An 18,226-nucleotide genomic window follows, 5' to 3' on the forward strand; every position below is an offset into this window, starting at 1 on the left:
TGATGACAAAACACTCAGCACTGACAAACGAATACTGGGGAATTCCTCAGATGACTTTGAAAGACAGGTTATACATATAGGGAAGATCAGTGCCCACAAACAAAGCCACTCAAAACTACAACTGCTCAAGGTATTAAATTATTGACAGGAAGTAGCAAAATGCTGCTCAGTGATGTGTTGATGACAAAAGAAAGCAAGCAGAAATCAAATTGAGACACAAACATGGACAGCAACTGTCCCGGGGGGGGAACAAAAAACAAAACGGCTAACCTTCAACAGGGCCGAGACGAAGAGCAAGGATGGTAAAACGACTAATCATAGAAAAATAAATGCATGAAAAAAGGGAAGACAATACCACACACAAGACGGTCTGCAAAAATAAGCTTTAAGATGGTTTAAATCTTGGGAATATCTTGATATATGTGAGTAACTTTGCTCATTGGATTTTCGTTTTTTCTCCACCCCAAGCTCTTAGCTCCTCGACACCATGAGTTGGAGTTTCCTGACACGTCTGCTGGATGAGATTTCAAACCACTCCACCTTTGTGGGGAAGATCTGGCTGACGGTGCTCATCATCTTCCGCATCGTCCTGACGGCCGTCGGCGGGGAGACGATCTACTACGATGAGCAGAGCAAATTTGTCTGCAACACGCAGCAGCCGGGTTGTGAGAACGTGTGCTACGACGCCTTTGCGCCGCTCTCGCACGTCCGCTTCTGGATCTTTCAGGTAGGTTTTACATTACGTGTAAGACTTGGCATCTACTTTGTGACTAAAGTGAAGCCATGTCCTCAGGTCATTCTGATCACCACTCCGACCATTATGTACCTGGGATTCGCCATGCACAAAATCGCCCGCATGGAAGACTCGGACTACCGTCCGCGACGTAAGAAGAGGATGCCCATCATCAGCCGTGGCGCAGTTCGGGACTACGAGGAGGCTGAGGACAATGGAGAAGAAGACCCCATGGTCGCTGAGGAGATCGAGCACGAGAAGCCAGACAAGGAGGAAAAAAGTAAGCGGTCATTGTCGCTCAGTTTTAAGGTATGGACTAGTCGGTGCTCAGTATATTCAAGACATAGAGAAGGATCCATATGTAGCTTCTCTTGTAACTCATTACACTGTTAAAAATGAAGAGAAGAAATGAGCCAGCAGTTGCATATTGTGTGGAGTGGAGCCCAGTACTGTATATTTGCAGCATGTCTCATTTCGCCACAAACCACTGTACATAACTTATGCACATTTCAGGGCTCACGTCTTGAGGGTTGAAGAGCTGCTTGGAATTCTTAAATGCTTGAATTTGATTGCTAGCTTCTCAAGGTTTGGAAATGACATTCCTGATTTTTTTGATAAAGTGCAGGGCAGGCACTCTGTCACTTGTTCACAGAGGTGGCAAAAGTCCACAGACATGGACAGTATGGATACTTGTGTAAAAGCAGTACTTATTACGCTTCTTTACCTACTGTAAGTACAAACAGAATACAGGTATACTTCAGAACAAAAGTAATTTAAAAAATGTAGGCCTTGTGTGTTCACTCACTCGATTGTGGCGGCTGTTGGCAACAGATGCAAAAGTGGTGGAGAGCCCTTTTAAGGTTTTTGTGGAGTCGATGGTTTTCACCATTGAAAATGTGGGTGAGCGACACAAGCTCAAATTGAAATTGAAATTGAAGTTGAAGGGATGGAATTGGAAATGCATGGCTGAAAAATGTGTCTTGGGGAGGCCAGTACCATATGCTACAACACGCCAAAATTAAGAGTTAAAGGGATTTATCTCATTGGGTATATGGCCCGAGTCTTTCTTGTGACTGCCTCCAAACCGATCATTCGGGTCCAAAATTGCCTTGCTAAATACACTATACGTTAATTCATTATTTTTTAACCTGGCATTAAAAAAAAAAAAAAAAAAAAGTTGAATGAGCTTAAAAGATCCTCCGACCCGCCTCTCATTTTGCCCCCGCCCCAACGGTTTGCTGCCTCTTAGATACGGAATTTAAAGATGGAAAATTTGCCTTTGAATTCATTGATCACATTGCACATGCTAAATTAAACTATTTGAATCGTCTCCTCTCAGAATGTGCAAAATAAGCTGTGCCTGTTCGGCAGACGCAATCTGGGTGTGCATTTAGTAAACCAGCCCCTTTCAGGTCTAATGAAGATTTGTCGTGTGTGTGTGTGTGTGTGTTTGGTCACTTTTCAAGGCGTACAGGAGAAGAAGCATGACGGACGGCGGAGGATCCTGCGAGATGGCCTGATGAAAGTCTATATATGCCAGCTCCTGTGGCGCTCAGCTTTCGAAGTGGGCTTCCTTTGTGGCCAGTTCATTTTGTATGGCTTTGAGGTTATCCCCTTCTACACCTGCACTCGCTCACCCTGCCCGCACACAGTAGACTGCTTTGTATCTCGGCCCACTGAAAAGACCATCTTCCTCTTGATCATGTACGTGGTGTCTTTCCTCTGCCTGATCCTCACGATCTTTGAAATCATGCACTTGGGCATCGGCAGTATCCGCGACACCTTCCGCAGGCGGGCCACCCTGAGGTCACAAACGCCCTCTCCCCTTCATGCCATAGCCTCAGCACCACCGGGGTATCACGCTGCTGTGAAAAAAGGAGCCAAAGGGGAGCTTAGGATCTCGCCAACAGGTGACTCTGTCTTGGACACTTTTGGCAACTCGTCCCGTGACCTGGAGCGGTTGCGCAGGCACTTGAAGCTGGCACAGCAGCACTTGGACCTGGCCTACCACACGGAGGAGGGAAGTCCTTCACGCAGCAGCAGCCCCGAGGTCCACTCCGTGGCGCAAACGCCGGCTGAGCAGAACCGTCTCAATTTTGCTCAAGAGAAGCAGGGAGATGTGAGCCAAAAAGGTATTTGCAAACCAAATTTCCAAAATGTCTCGTCATTACAATGACCGAGGGCGTTATCTCAATCTCAATTTATTTGGGTGCAACTTTGTCGACAAGGTAATCTGTTTCTGTGATGTCGTTATATTTTGCTCATAGATGCAGAATACAGTGAATTGTGTAAAAGAAAATGGATATATATTTTAAAATACACATACATCTCCATCTCCAATGGTGTTGTTTGAATTCCCAAGCTTGGCAATGACTCCGTGGATGTGCCCGGAGACCCAAAGGCACCATGAAGCCTGTTAACTCTTGAGCTAGCTGGTTACTAGTGCCTTTTGCTGTGCCGTAGAAAGCCCCATGAAGAATTGGTGGGACATCCTGGAGCCACTGGAGGCTTAAAACATATTTTTGTTTCAGAAACACGTAGGGCTGTGTAGACAAGACCAAGCGGCATCCATTTTTCTCTGGGCTATGGTTTCAGCAGACCTGCCCACAGTGTTTGAGAGCAGAGACAACTTGATACATAAATACTACTGCCTTTTTTTTTTAATTTAAAAAAAAAACACATTCCTGACTTCGCAGATACTGCTTGCTATGTGGGGGACCTTTTCGAGAATATGATGTGAATTTATGAAGATTAAAAAAAATTGATCTGCATTTTTAATGTGTCTTGCTTTTTATCCCCTTTCCAGGAATACATGCCTGAACCTGCCTTCTGGATGTCTTCTGTCTTGTCATTCCTCAAGCCTTATCGCATTGGGTAAGGTGCTTCTGGAGAAGCAGTTGAACCACTAAGAGGATGTGGATGTTTATGTGCGTGTATATGTGTGAAACAAAAAGAATACTCCTTTCAGTACTACATGTCTGTTGAGAGCCTGGGGTGGGGAGAGGCGGGAAAGAGCTGATTCACCTTTAATGGCTGTTATGTGGTTGGTTCATTTTTTAACCAAAAGCCCAGGGCAGCCCTGCCACTCGCGAGCTCACTTATTTTTCCCTGAAATCCCTGTCCATTCTTGCCACCTTGGCTGCCCCGGTTCTTTTTCTCCTTCTCACAAAAGTAATACTGCTTTTTTTTTTTTTTTTGTAAGTTTGTGTAGATATTTCTGGAGCAGTGCTCATTGTTATGTATTTCTTTCTTTGGGCCAAATTGTTGAACTGGGAAATGCTTGAATTCTTCATGCTCCAAAAACATTCCTAAGGACTTCCAAAAAAAACATTCACAATACATTTCATTCATACTTTTGTATAAAACTAACCCCACCCCACCCCCCTTTTCCACCCCGCTTCAATGAGTTTTCCTTCCCAAAACGATCTGATTCACCTTCGTCACTGCAGAGGGTTTGGAAAACAGTGACTTTTTTTTTTGGGCTTCTTGGCTAAACCTCATTGAGCTGTGTGGTGATCAGCAGCGCCAACTCCATCCTGCTGAAATGCATTCCTCTTGGGTGAGACATACTTTTCCATCCCTGACACACGTGGCCTGTGTTCATGCTCCAACACAGATGCTGACCCTCCCAACCTTATGCTGGATTCAGCAGCTAATGCACACTTTGATTTGGTGTCCTCTGCAGTTCAATACGTTCTTAATGCTTTTCCATTGCTTTATTTTTTTTGGGTATGTGTGTCTGGCTTGAAAAGATGGCGCCTACAAAATGTTGCATCTCATTCCAAGTGATTGTCTTTGTTTTACGGTACAATCAAAATACAGTTGCAAACATTGTTTTGTTTGTTTTGTACTTGGAGATATCTATTTTTTCTTGAGAGTAAATATATTTGAACAGAAAATTGTAGTGATTTTATTGTGGGTTTACAAAAGGGGGAAAAAAGTCACATGAATTTAGTGCCATCTAACGTTGACAAATGGAACTGAACAATTACTCCACTAAGGCGTAAGTTAAATAGGTTTAGGTCAGGGTGCAGTCATGTTATTTGACACCGTCCTAAACCAAGCATGCTTTTATGGACCTTGTTGTGTGCACTGGGACGATCGTAGAAAAGAGCCTTAGCCAAATGGTCATTGCTCAGTTGTAAAAGCTAAAGAGCACTCATGAAAAACAAACTACTATATCAAATCGACCGGAACAGAAACTGAAGCAGTGACTAAGCAAATCTGCATTAAAAAAGAATCTTTTCACATTTAAATACAAGAGAAAATGTTAATGTTATAAGACCATTCATGAAAAAAAAATACTCTTGTTCCTATAATTAGTCACCTAAAAGTATGAGTGTGAAGACTATCCACAAGAAGACTAGGGTGTTGGTTGGCTCAAACTTTATTTAGTCGTCTAAGAACTGCCAAATGAATACAATTTGGACTCATGAATTTTGTAACCCACCAATGCAGTCATCTGCCACACAGGGCTGCCGGCACAATAATGCAAGTACAGTACTGTACTTCATAAAGGGAGAGTCTACAAAGTTTCTGAAGTTAATACTGAGATGAATGAGAGCATTCACCCATTTCCACTACTATAGCTAAGGAAACGGTTGGGCAACAAAAACAGTTACCGGTATTTGAAAAGCCGATTTAATTTAGTCTGCCTCTGACAGTGTTTCACAAGCAGGGGTATGTGCAAAACATTCAATATTTTATTTACAAGATTATAAATTGTGACTTAGTTTGATGTATTTGGTGGGACTATCTATTCTAATCTAATATACATACCGTAATAGGAAAAAAAGATGCACATAATGCATATCCTTTACATTTATCATATGGATAAATTTTGTTGGGTGACATGTCTTATGAATTGAAGAAATTTTCTAAACGATTCTGTTCAATTTTATCAGAGTAAATGTAAATCACTGATGGAGAAAGGTGTCACATTGAGAAGCATAAGAGAAAATTATTTACAAATTATAAAAAGGCAAAGCACAATACAGTAGTAGGAAAATGAATGTACGCCAGCCCTGGCGTTGGATCCATTTCATTTCTACGATGCAAACCCAGGATGTTATCGACAGTACTTTTTCTCTATCCTTTATGGGGACTTGCCTGTTTAAACTTTAGATACAATACATCTTGATTTACATGTACATTTTTCCGGAATGATGTTGGGTAAAATCTCATGCTGAAAGGAGTAACCACCATCAGATGTGGTGGTGATGCCCAGTGACCTCATGGATCCGGGGACAACACTGCGTGATCCCAAGAATGGTGCTTGTTTTAGTAGAGGCCAAGCAGTTCTCATGACAGTAGTAGAAGGTCAGCACTCCCAGCTCTTGGAAGCTGATTTGGATTTCAGCTCGGCCACAATCTGTGCTGTGGACTCTCCTGCGAGGGCCCTTGAAGCAGGTTGATAGCCAAAGGGGACCAAGGGATGTGGTCCGGGGCACTCCTCGGTGAGTCGGCCGGCCTTGTGTTAGCGTGTAGGTGAAAAGGAATCTGACCTGCCTCCTCTTTGTGACACTGACAGTTTCAACAGTGCACTTGGAACAGGACTGGGTCTTCAAGCATGGTTCTGATCCAGGATGTAAGTTGTCCATCCATCTGGGCTGCTCCTCCTGCCACCTGAAGAATCTGCCAGTCTTAACGTGAGGATTGTGATCGCGGCTGAGGAGTTGGCTGTGGCGCCCCTGGCATAGAAACAGGAGTGCGCCGACATCAGTCGCTGGTAGTTCGCAGAAGGCTGGAAGTAATATGTGAGATGTTTCTGTTTAGGGGAGTCGGATCTGCCACAGGATGAGTTTTCCAGATTTAAACAAAGCATTTGTCTACACTGTGTATATGTAAGTTCTAGTACATTTAACCCTTTAACATTGCTCATATTAAAAGTAATAACCCCATCCCAATAATAGCAATTGTTCTTGTAGCTGCCCGAAGAAAATGCAAAGGCCATGACAAATGCAACAGTTTTGTATTGATAAAGTGTTAACAAATATAAAGTTGGGGTTTCTCACCAGGGCTGGGAAGAGAATGATCTCAGCTGTTTTCAGGCTCAATTGGCTTTGCTGATCAGCCCACACTCTGACTAATTCCAGGGACCCACCCAGGTATTGGTGGCCCTCTCTCTTCATCGGGCCTTTGTGGCACACGTGGTGGACCCTTCAGCCCTAACCATCCAGAATGCGGCCTTGGGGCCACAACAAAACCTCATCTCTTGAAAACTCCTCTGCCGGGTAGCTGTATATCATGTAGTGGAGCCACCAAGGGCCCAAGGGAAGCATAACACAGGAGAGCATGTTGACAATAAAATGGAGCCCTTTGCGCCCCTGTGGCATCATGTGTGTCTGCAATAAGTAGCTCATCACAAAAAAGGATTACCTTGATGCTCGGAATGCAGCGTCATCTGATTGGATTGCACACACTATCACCAAAGTGAGTTTGCACTCCTTAAAAATATGTGATTTTCTGCTTTGACCATGACGAATGACTGCCCTAATTCACATGCAAACACCCATACATGCATGCTTCACACTGCGTTCTGGAGAAAAAAATCTTTTATTGCACGCTTTAATGTCAGCATGTCGGTATTGTCTTCCACAACATGCGTTTCCCCAGCAGAAGTCATGTTTTCCTCCTTTTTGGCCTGGACACATTTCTGCGCAAATATTGTGACTCCTTGGCTGGCTCAGCAGGCCGTACATAAGTTTGAAGAAGTGTGATGCAAGCATGCAATTTTTAGCATCTTTAAAAACGTGAGAGAGCCACGAAGTGGAAAAAAAAGTGGCAGTGTGTTCTTCCTGTTTTTAAAGTGTAAATGTATCATCACCACTACAGCCAAACAAGAAATCAGCCGTAGTACCATGACTGACCTGTGGGAGGCACTAGGCTGCCGGATTGTTCCAAGAAGAAGAAAAGGTGGTTGAGTTATATCACTTTCAAGTGCCACAATTATTTGATAAAATCTGTGGGAGAAAATCGCTGATGTTTTCTGTAACATTCTAATCAGCATTTTGTGTTTCTTCAATGGAGTCTGAAACTAGTTGGTTGCAGAATAAGTATTTAAGATTATGTTTCATAATGTTTAGCCTGTTGTAGTTGGACGTTATCAAGATTGATTGTCCACTCGTCTGGCATACTCAAATATCAACCCATCCATCCATTTCCCAACACCGCTTATCCTGAAATAGGTCTCGGGGAGTTGCCGGAGCCTATCCCAGCTGACTTCGAGTGGAAGGCAGACTACACCCTGAACTGGTCGCCAGTCCGTTGCAGGGCATATGTAGAGACAAACGGCCATTCCTACCCACATTCACACCGTCACTGAGTGGGAACTGATCCCACGCTGCCCTCACACGAGTCCGGCAAGTGTACCACTGCACAGGGGTGTCAAACTCAGGTCCTGGAGGGCCGCTGCCCTGCATGTTTTCCAAGTCTCCCTATTGCAACACACCTGATTCAAATGATCAGATCATCAGCAAGCTCTGCGGAAGCCTGACATTGAACCTGTTCATTTGAATCAGGTGTGTTGCAGCAGGGAGACTTGGAAAACATGCAGGACAGCGACCCTCCAGGACCTGAGTTTGACACCTATGCGGACTACACCATCAGCGACTCACTCAAATATGAATTGCTCTTCAAAAAAACAAAAACAAAAAAAAATCTGAACTTTGAAATACAATCAACTTGGTGGTGACCAAACTACCGTACATACAGTACATAAGGAACTGTGATTACAAAGAAGAAAATTACTATCAGAACACTGCACACCACAAGATAATAGCTCAAAATAATCATTGAGACATGTCAGAAACATGGGCCTTTGTCGACTTTGGTTGCAAATGTGACTTCTTGGTTATTTGTTGTTGTTGTTATCAATGTGTTTATGTATTTATTTATTTAAATAAGACGAGAATTACATTTTACGGCAGATTTCTTGACACAGTTCTTATAGGATATATGTCGGAGATTTCCTCGGACAAAGTTAAAGAAATGACTCGGCACACAGGAAAATTGTCTTCAATATCGGCGGGAGCGGATCTCTGAGAGCGAACGACGGTTAGTTGCTCCGCGATCACACTCTCAGTCCCGCCACCGCGAGTTCGACATTTTATTGTAACATATGCAAAATACAAGAAAAACACTGCCCCCGATGTTTGCATGCCGCACCCCGGTCCGGCTCCTCGGTAGTGATTGGTTACCTGTTTTTCCAACTTGAACCACCAGTACATTGGCGCCTTTTCTGGCTGGTCTACATCGAATTAGCATGTTGTAGACTTTGCGGATGGTCAATGTCGTCTGGGCGCGACGGGTGTTCTCAACTCGTCTTTTGTTGCTCAACCGCTGTTCCCGAATTATTCATTCCCCTTTTGTGACCGAGTGTCGCCTTCTCCCCTGTGGTTGTCCACCTGTATTGACGTGCTAATTGTGGACTTCAACAGTCCCCCGGCCAGATGGCCGGCGCCTTTGTGTGCAGGCATTTGGGGGTGCTGGATACGCACCCAAACGCTTCAATGTGCCCAAATTAAATGAAACTTTAAACATGATACAATTTTGCTCATAGATTCCTCTAACAATATATCACCAAATTCTGCAAGTGGTCATGATGTTGTGGCTGGACTGGTGCACTGTACTGTAAAAATTTAGAGGAAAGAACCTGTACATTTGAACACAGCCATATACAATACATTGATGCTGAGCTGTCCAGGGATATGCCTGTCAATTTTCCAACCACCTTAAAATATACTGTCCCCTTGTGGGAAACTGAGAGACTAATATGGTCCAATGTTTTCTGTAGAAGAGTCTTCTCCCAACTGAACTTTTTCTTTTTTCCCTTTTTTAAAAAAAAAGAGTTTTGGGGGATTCATAATGATCTTTAACTTCACAAGTTATTATACCACAGGGCAAAATTTGTTTTTTTTTGGTTTCATTTCTTTCATCTGAGATGCACAATTGAACTGAAATTGCAAAGGATATAATCAAATGCCAATAGCATTTGTACGTTCCGCGACATGAAATCTGTCTCGCAGTTTGCCATTTTGCTCCAAAGGGCATACTTGTCTTTGTCCTGTATTTTATCTCCTGATTTGGAGCATGTTGTTAATGCATGACCAATTTGATGAGTGAGAAAACAAAGTATACGAGCAGGTCGTGATTGGGTCTGAACTCGCAGTCATGCAGTTTGCACAGGAAACATGAAGAGATTACGGTACATCATTTACTGACATCCTCCTCGAGTTGCCTTTGATGTCGTCAAGTTGAATAGCAAATGAAAGCAGAGCTTTGTGGACTATAGGGCTAGTTCATACATTACATGAGCTGACAATTTGATTTGTCCATGGGCTGGTCTTTGACTTTCTTGCAGTTCCATGCTGTTTTATACAATCAGCAGTGTGTGGGTATGAGTTGCCCCCTGCTCCTCACTGCTAGCTTGACAAGGACTGTGTGCACGTAACAAAGCAGGAAGGTGCCTAATTCATTTTCTCAAAAAGGTGACACCACAGCTGAGCAATCTTTTTATTAGCATTCTACATCTAGTGTACTTTCATGCTGGTGAGCAAAGAGCTGTGATTGGTTACTCCCGGTTACTCCTCCACTCTGGCCTCTGGTGAGTGACTATTCGTCCTATCAAAGAAAAATAGCAAATTAAAGACACCAACGGGCACAAATGTGACAGTGGATTCAACAATTCCCTTACCACCTTAACACATATATAATCCACAGAGAGATACTTTGGAAGTGTATCGCATGGCTGTGGGGATCCCAGGATATCACTGTTTACTGCAAGGGTGCATTTGTTAGTAATTCCATTGTGGTAACACCTGTGAAGACATTTAAATGACAGTTCAAAGAAAAGAATCGCAAACATTTGACACACCGATTGTATTGAGTGACGCGTACAAATCTTCAACTCGAGCTGTAGCGAAGGGACTGTTACAGAAAGTCATTTCTGAGGGCGTATCAGTGCAGGTATTCTCATCCAGACGGCCATACTTTGCCTTCAGGATCACCAGCTTTCCAGTCTCTAAGGATGACATGGAAACCTCAAGCTGAACACAATAGCAGCTTCTGCATTATATATACAGAATATATATATGTATGTATATATATATATATATATATATATATATATATACACAGGACTATGATGTTTGCAGATGACATCGTGGTCTGTAGTGAGAGTAGGCAGCAGCTACAAGAAAACCTAGAAAGGTGGAGGTTTGCACGAGAGAAAAGAGGAATGAAGGTCAGTCGTAGTAAGACAGAGCACATGTGCATAAATGAAAGGGAGACCAGTGGAACGGTGAGGTTACAGGGAGCAGAGGTGGAGAAGGTACAGGAATTTAAGTACCTAGGATCAACAGTGCAGAGCAGCGGAGACTGTGGAAGAGAAGTGAGGAATAGAGTGCAGGCAGGATGGAACAGCTGGAGAAAAGTGTCAGGAGTGATGTGTGATAGAAGAGTGTCAGCTAAAAGTTTAGCTGACACTCTTACAGGGAAAAGTTTACAGAACAGTTGTGAGACCAGCCATGATGTACGGTCTAGAGACACTAGCAATAGGCAAAAGACAGGAGGCAGAGTTAGAGGTGGCTGAGTTAAAGATGCTGAGATTCTCCTTAGGAGTGACAAGGATGGACAGGATCAGAAATGAGGTCATCAGAGGACAACTCAGACAGGAAAGTTTGGAGAAAAAGTTATAGAGGCCAGACTGAGATGGTTTGGACATGTACAGAGGAGGGACAGTGGATACATTGGTAGGAGAATGTTCGAGATGGAGCTACCAGGTAGGAGACAGAGAGGAAGGCCAAAGAGGAGATTCATGGATGCCGTGAGGGAAGACATGCAGGTAGTTGGAGTCAGAGTAGAGGATGCAGAGAACAGGGAAAGATGGAAATTAATGATTCGCTATGGCAACCCCTGAAAAGGGACAAGCCGAAAGGAGAAGAAGAAGAAGATATACTGTGTGTGTGTGTGTGTGTGTGTGTATATATATATATATATATATATATATATATATATGGGCTACTGGAACAAAGCGGAGATGGGCGAGATGCGATAACATGGCTCTGTTGGAATCCTACTACTCAAGCAACCCTAGTCAGAGGGGTTACATGCAGAGAATGCGGGCTGAATGGTTACTTTGATCTCGCCCATCTCCGCTTTGTTCCAGTAGCCCATTTTTCATCAAGGTGCTCTGGTTCCCCAGCCCCTGACGCAGACCTTGTTTGGCCGGGCGACATCTGAGCCGCCACGTCATTCGATTTATTGTCTCTCGCCATTGTATGAGGTAGGCATTAGCGTGAAGGGTCTTGCCCAAGGACCCACACTGGATGGTGTTATGTGCTCATTTTTTGCCCCAATCGGGATTCGAACCCCCATACGCCAAACCGGTGCCTTACCAACTGAGCTATCCAGCCGCTATATATCTATATATCTATATACACACATACACACATTTGGCTTTCCAAGTGTAAGTAAAAAAAAAAAAAAATGATGCTCACTTACCACATGTGAGAGTTTGACTTTCTCCGTCGCACAAGACCTTTGACATCATGTCTGTGGAAGTGTTTGCATGTTTGAATGACACTTATATATTGGGAGACAAATAAAGGTTTTCTTATCCTATCTTATCGTATCAAAGAAAAGTTGAAGGATGCAAGTGCCACATTGACACCCTGTACTTTTAATTTATTTACAGTAACATGTCAAAACCAATCCATCAGTATAGGTAAGAATATGATGAGCAATTAGCATAACTAGGGACAGGGAATAGAAAATCTCAAAAACCCGCAAATGCAGTCACTGACGCCATTCAATTGCATTGAAAAAATATATATACCTGTACCCTGTATTTTTTCATTTACTTATTTTTAACCCCCAATTGCAAGTAACCCTAACCCTGCTACCAATAAAAATCGTGTTGTCCGCCATGGCTCCAATAAATCCATCCATTTCCTATTCAGCTGCTGCTGAATAGGAAAGGACTATATAAATAAAGATGTATTGTATTGTATAGCTTTTCCTCACTATAGTCGTTGTTGTGCTGGAGCCTATCCCAGGTAAGTTTAGGCGAGAAATGGGACACACCCTAGGCTGGCCGGCTGCTAATCGCAGGGCACATGCAGAACAAACTCAACAAACAAGTTTCCCCAATCACGTGTCAGGACAATTGAGAGTCTTCAGTTCACCTAAGATGCATGTTTTGAGAGCGTGGGAGGAAAACGGGGTAGCCAGAGAAAATTCACACAAGCATCGGGAGAACACATGAACTACTCACAGGACAGTCCATCAAGCCGATGACCTCTGAACGGTGAGGTGGCAGGGTTCAATCCAGTTCTTGTTTTTTTATTTTTTATTTTTTTAAATAATTTTTTGTGTTTGCCACTTGGGCTTGGTTGTTCATCAATTCTAAAAGATATGACTAATATTCAATCTTGGAATGTCAACTAGACCGCAAGCTTCCATCACATGAATTGTGTTTGTTGTTTGACTCTGAATGGCATATTTGACTTTGCTCTGTATTCAATTGAGCATTTTATTAGTGCATGACCAATTTGATTAGCGAGAACCCACAACTATTAGGTCAGTGAGAATGTACTTTGATGACATGGAATGAATTCAGCCACCATGTCAACATTTTGTTTTGTTACGTCATACTGTGTACTCATTTGAAACAATAGCTCAATGAAAACTGTCATGGATTCTGCAGCATTTTTGGGTGTTCCAGCAGGCTGGCCGTGTCAATGAATCATTTCAGAAAATACTGCGAGCCTCTAAAGACTGCACAACAGGCCGCAAACGGCCATAAATCGTGACCTTGCTACCTACCAGCGGAAGCTCTTTATCGGCAGTGGAAGACTTTTACCTTCAAATTCTTGTTCACAAGTGTAGGAGATTTGGATGAAGTTGTCAGGTGACCAATTTTGTACGAACATCGTGATGTTGGGCTTTGGCAGGCGGCAATACACTTCGTTTTCACAGCTGTAGGATTCGGACTAGTTATTAATAGAATTATTTTATGGCAAAGGTTGGTTTGTGCCCAGCAATATACGAAAATGACTTACATAGATTCCACCCAACCATAGAACAAAGGATGAAAGCCCATCATTGTTGAGACTTTGGCAGGCTGATGGGGAGCAGAGCAGTCAGCATCCTCCTTCAAACCGTAGTCTACACCCTTCAATCTAATTCTGAGTCCATCAGCTAAAAGCCACAAAAGCAGACATCTCAACACACTAATGCTGTAGCAGTGAGCAGGACAACAGCGTGAGCGTCGGGTCTACATACGACACTTCAGCTTCGGGTTGACTCCTGGGCACGCCACTTCATGGTAAAGCTCTGCTGAATTGACACTTGAGTTAAATGCAGGATGTTATGTTGTCGTTGAGGTTTCTGTACAAAACATTACCTGCAGCCGATGTCCAACACCAGGCTCCAAGCAGAACTATGGGATAGGGAAAATACATGCATTGACATTCGAAGGAGATTTAATAGGATTTGCTTGTTCTTGCCGGAGTACTCACGAGAAACGGTGGTCAGCTTTGTGCAGAACATCTTGCCAGTCGAAAGTGAAGGTTGAGGAGATGACATCCTATTTATATCAGCTCCTGTTTATCATATTCAATTGATGTGGTAGGTGTTAAAGGTGGAACACAAATAATGTAAAAACTTGAAATGCAAATATTAAAATATTATATAAATATTCGCCAAAACGCTGTTGGTTTAGGAAAATCCACCTTTTCAGTTTAGGGCAAACACACTTAGCTACTTCCCCCACACCGAGGACCGTTGGGTCCGTTGTGATCAGGCCCTCGAGGAACATTTGCCACATTAGTCAGATATGTGAGCATACATTTAGCCTGAAATCATGATATTGATCGTGAATGTAAGTATGGCCTTTAAAATGAAAATTGTAATACAGATATACTGTCTGTCATGGTTTTGCTGTGTCCAGCTCTGTAAGGGCTGCAAAGGTGCCAAGTCTCTGTCGGATTATTGACCCTTTTCGCTGCTGATGCTCAAGTGTTGCTTTCTAGACCTCGACATCTCGGTCAAAGTTATTTTACTCTCTTAGTTTCTCATCTTGTAGGTATGGGTATTATTTAGTCATTCTTATCTTGTTCATATTGGTCGTGTAAATTGGAATTGTTTGTATTCTCGGAGTTAGCACGTCGGCTTCACAGTGCAGAGGTACCGGGTTCAATTCCAGCTCCGGCCTCCCTGTGTGGAGTTTGCATGTTCTCCCCGGGCCTGCGTGGGTTTTCTCCGGGTGCTCTGGTTTCATCCCACATTCCAAAAACATGCATGGCAGGCTGATTGGACGCTCTGAATTGTCCCTAGGTGTGAGTGTGAGCGTGGATGGTTGTTCATCTCTGTGTGCCCTGCGATTGGCTGGCAACTGATTCAGGGTGTCCCCCGCCTACTGCCCGGAGACGGCTGGGATAGGCTCCAGCACCCCCCGCGACCCTAGTGAGGATCAAGCGGTTCGGAAAATGGATGGATGGATGTATTCTCAGAGTTACTATCCCCTTGCCTTTTGCTTTTTGTTTATGCCTTGCTTTTCCTGGCTCGTTGCGACCAGGGAATTATTTTTTGACTTTATCGGTTTTGCATTTTTGATGATAAAGATTTTTTTGTTTTGTTTTGTTTGAGTTTTATCTCTATCTTCATTTTGGGGATCCAAAACATTTGAACCTGACGCTGAAGTATGTTGTACAATCATTCCACCCTTGAAAAAAAATGCTTCAAATATATCACTTAAAAGCCAATATGAAAATGACATTTCTGTCCAAGATAAGTCATAAGTGTACTCGATAAAAACTGTAAACAACACCAAACTGCAGCAAAGACTGCCCAATACAATGTTAATATTGACTGCCATTATTTCATTGACTTGGAGCTTTAACTTAACTTAATAGTATCTTTTGAGATCAATGCGAGTACTACTCGCAGAGCAACTGGCTGCTTTTTATTCAAATTTGTGCAAGCATAAACAAAGCAGGGTATTGGGGGCACTTTGCTTACATATATGACCGGGCATAAATATAAATATTTTGAGAGTTATTGTCTTATGTGCCAGCACTCCAACGTGCCAGTACACCAATGTGCAACTACCCCAACGTGGCCAGCATTGCAAGGCCCTTTTATTGCTACTCACAGCTCTAGTTTAAACTTCCATCCATCCATTTTCTAATCTGCTTAGCCTCACGAGGGTCGCGTGGCGTGCTGGAGGTTATCCCAACTGAACACCTTGAACTGGATGCCAGCCAATCGCAGGGCACACACAGACGAACAACCAGCCGCACTCACACTCACACCTAGGGACCATAGAGCATGCCATGAACCTGCCAGCCATGTTTTTGGAATGTGGGAGGAAACCGGAGTAGCCGTAGAAAACCCACATAGGCACGGGGAGAACACGCAAACTCCAGACAGGAAGGTTGGACCCGGAATCGAACCCTGCACCTCTGCACTGAGGCAGACGTGTTAACCAGTCGGCAACCGTGACACTCTAGTTTAAGCTTGTATTTTCATTGGGAAATCACAAAAAAGAAAAACTGAATTTCATATTAATTGATCTTTTAAAAAAAACTTTTCTCATGGGGTGACCGTTGGAAATTTTAAAGTGTGTAATTTTAACAGAGGGATCATGAGACATGTCAGGTGCCCTAGCTGGCTTACTTTTACATCGTATCCTCCTGACTACCAGGAAAAAAAATGTTGTCCAATCACATTTATTTTGAAATTCCCCAATCTATGTGAAGTAATTGGACTACTCCAAAAGAAATTTTTGAAATCCCACTACATTTTTTAAACAGGCTCAAATACACTTAAAACAACTCAAACAACACTTTAACGTGTTCATAAGAGTCTTATAATTAAAATGCCAACAGCATTTCAAGACAAAATGTGTTTGATAAAAAGTATTACTTTTCCTCTTCCCATAAAAAGGGCTTGCACTGAGGGAAGACATTTTCTTACTTTTTCTAACCCCTACAAATTTGGTATCATTTGAAAGCACTGAATGTCCTCTTTAGAGTAACAAAAGGAGTTAATGCGATTGGATGCACTTGGTGGGAGATATTTAGGGTCACAAATGTCCTCTACAGAAGACAAATTTGAACTACTGGTAGTCAGGAGGATATCATCAGACTGCTATGTATTTTGGGAAATTGTGTGTCAATATTGACCGATTTAATAAGGGGCTAGTTACATTCCTAGACACATAAAAGTCAAAGCCACATGATAAATTACAAAGTTAACAGCAGCAAAAGAACATGGCATGAAAATATAAGTGCAAATAATGCAAATTTAAAAAAAAGAGAACAAGTCAGTGACATCGTTAAAATGTTACATTTGCGCTAGAGGTAATAAGGCACATACCTTCAAAAAAGTTCTACTTTAGACTGGTCATGTCTTGGGAACCATTCAATGTTTTTTCTTTGTTGTTCAAAAATAAGACAAGCATTGATTTACTTTGAGGGTCATCTTGAGATGTTGTCCTGGGCTCTTTTGTGACTGCAAGGATGGGTCGTCACTCGGCTTTGGGGTCATTTCTGTACGCAGGCCACTAACGGGAAAGTTCACGAATGTTTCATATTTTCTCCATTTGTACATAATGACTGTCACTGTGGTTCAATGTCTTGAAGTCTTAAAGCTTTAAAAAAGGGAAAACAAATAGAATACTGATGCTTCTTTGTTATCAAACTATAGACCCACCACAAATCTTCCCTTCTTAACCCCGATTTTCGAGAAACTGGTTTTGAATCAACTCAGCAATTTTTTTTTTAACTCAAATGGACTCTTCGATTAATTTCAATAATCTTTTCAACCTCATCCCAGTACAGAAACAGCGCTTATTAAAGTACTAAATGACAACATTGAAGACTGTTGAGGGGAAGGTGTTGGTACTCTTATTAGTAGAGGTGGCAATCGTCAGTCCGGTGAGTCAGTGAGCTACTGTCAGTATTTCAGGCCGACCCAGTCCATCTGAGTTGTCGGCGACAGCCAAACGGCATTGAGAATGGACTTACTGGTACTACGTCACATGCAGGTGCCACACACCTGACACGCAGCCAAATACAGAAAATAAAAACAAAACAGTGTTGTATACCTTTCACTCCCACAGACCTCAATGACATGTGTCCCATTTTGATTTTATTTCATCACCCTGTTAGTGTGTTTGTGTGTGAGTGTGTGCACACGCGCTCGCGTGTGTGTGTGTGTATATATATCCATCCATCCATTTTCCGAACTGCTTGATCCTCACTAGGGTCGCGGGGGGTGCTGGAGCCTATCCCAGCCGTCTTCGGGCGGTAGGCGGGGGACACCCTGAATCAGTTGCCAGCCAATCACAGGGCACACAGAGACGAACAACCATCCACGCCCACACTCACACGCAGGGACAATTTAGAACGTCCAAACAGCCTGCCATGCATGTTTTTGGAATGTGGGAGGAAACCGGAGCACCCGGAGAAAACCCACGCAGGCCCGGGG

At 43.0% G+C, this 18,226-nt stretch overlaps 3 protein-coding genes across 3 annotated transcripts; 1 reads left to right on the plus strand and 2 right to left on the minus strand.

The window, feature by feature from the left end:
• The first annotated feature begins 487 nt into the window (after nucleotides 1-487).
• Nucleotides 488-4,632, plus strand: LOC147210984 (gap junction gamma-1 protein-like). Its single transcript, XM_086119709.1, has 4 exons — nucleotides 488-727; nucleotides 794-1,013; nucleotides 2,200-2,865; nucleotides 3,540-4,632. The coding sequence occupies exons 1-4, from the start codon at nucleotides 488-490 to the stop codon at nucleotides 3,551-3,553; spliced, it is 1,140 nt and encodes a 379-aa protein (XP_085975835.1). The 3' UTR covers nucleotides 3,554-4,632.
• Nucleotides 4,633-5,846: 1,214 nt separating this feature from the next.
• On the minus strand, nucleotides 5,847-7,136 carry inha (inhibin subunit alpha). Its single transcript, XM_086129526.1, is given in 7 exon segments — nucleotides 5,847-5,979; nucleotides 5,981-6,106; nucleotides 6,108-6,305; nucleotides 6,307-6,535; nucleotides 6,747-6,811; nucleotides 6,813-6,900; nucleotides 7,112-7,136. Coding segments are annotated over 7 exon segments (864 nt in total).
• A 3,096-nt stretch (nucleotides 7,137-10,232) lies between these two features.
• On the minus strand, nucleotides 10,233-14,320 carry LOC147210986 (L-rhamnose-binding lectin CSL3-like). The gene is made up of 9 exons (XM_086119722.1): nucleotides 14,254-14,320; nucleotides 14,139-14,174; nucleotides 14,018-14,071; nucleotides 13,795-13,933; nucleotides 13,596-13,711; nucleotides 12,236-12,286; nucleotides 10,631-10,754; nucleotides 10,431-10,551; nucleotides 10,233-10,354 (listed from the first exon to the last, which is right to left on the minus strand). The coding sequence occupies exons 1-9, from the start codon at nucleotides 14,318-14,320 to the stop codon at nucleotides 10,346-10,348; spliced, it is 717 nt and encodes a 238-aa protein (XP_085975848.1). The 3' UTR covers nucleotides 10,233-10,345.
• Nucleotides 14,321-18,226: the final 3,906 nt, after the last annotated feature.

Source organism: Hippocampus guttulatus, chromosome 1 (assembly GCF_054856545.1).
Source record: "Hippocampus guttulatus isolate MCC_2025c chromosome 1, RoL_Hgut_1.0, whole genome shotgun sequence".
NCBI classification, from domain to species: domain Eukaryota; kingdom Metazoa; phylum Chordata; class Actinopteri; order Syngnathiformes; family Syngnathidae; genus Hippocampus; species Hippocampus guttulatus.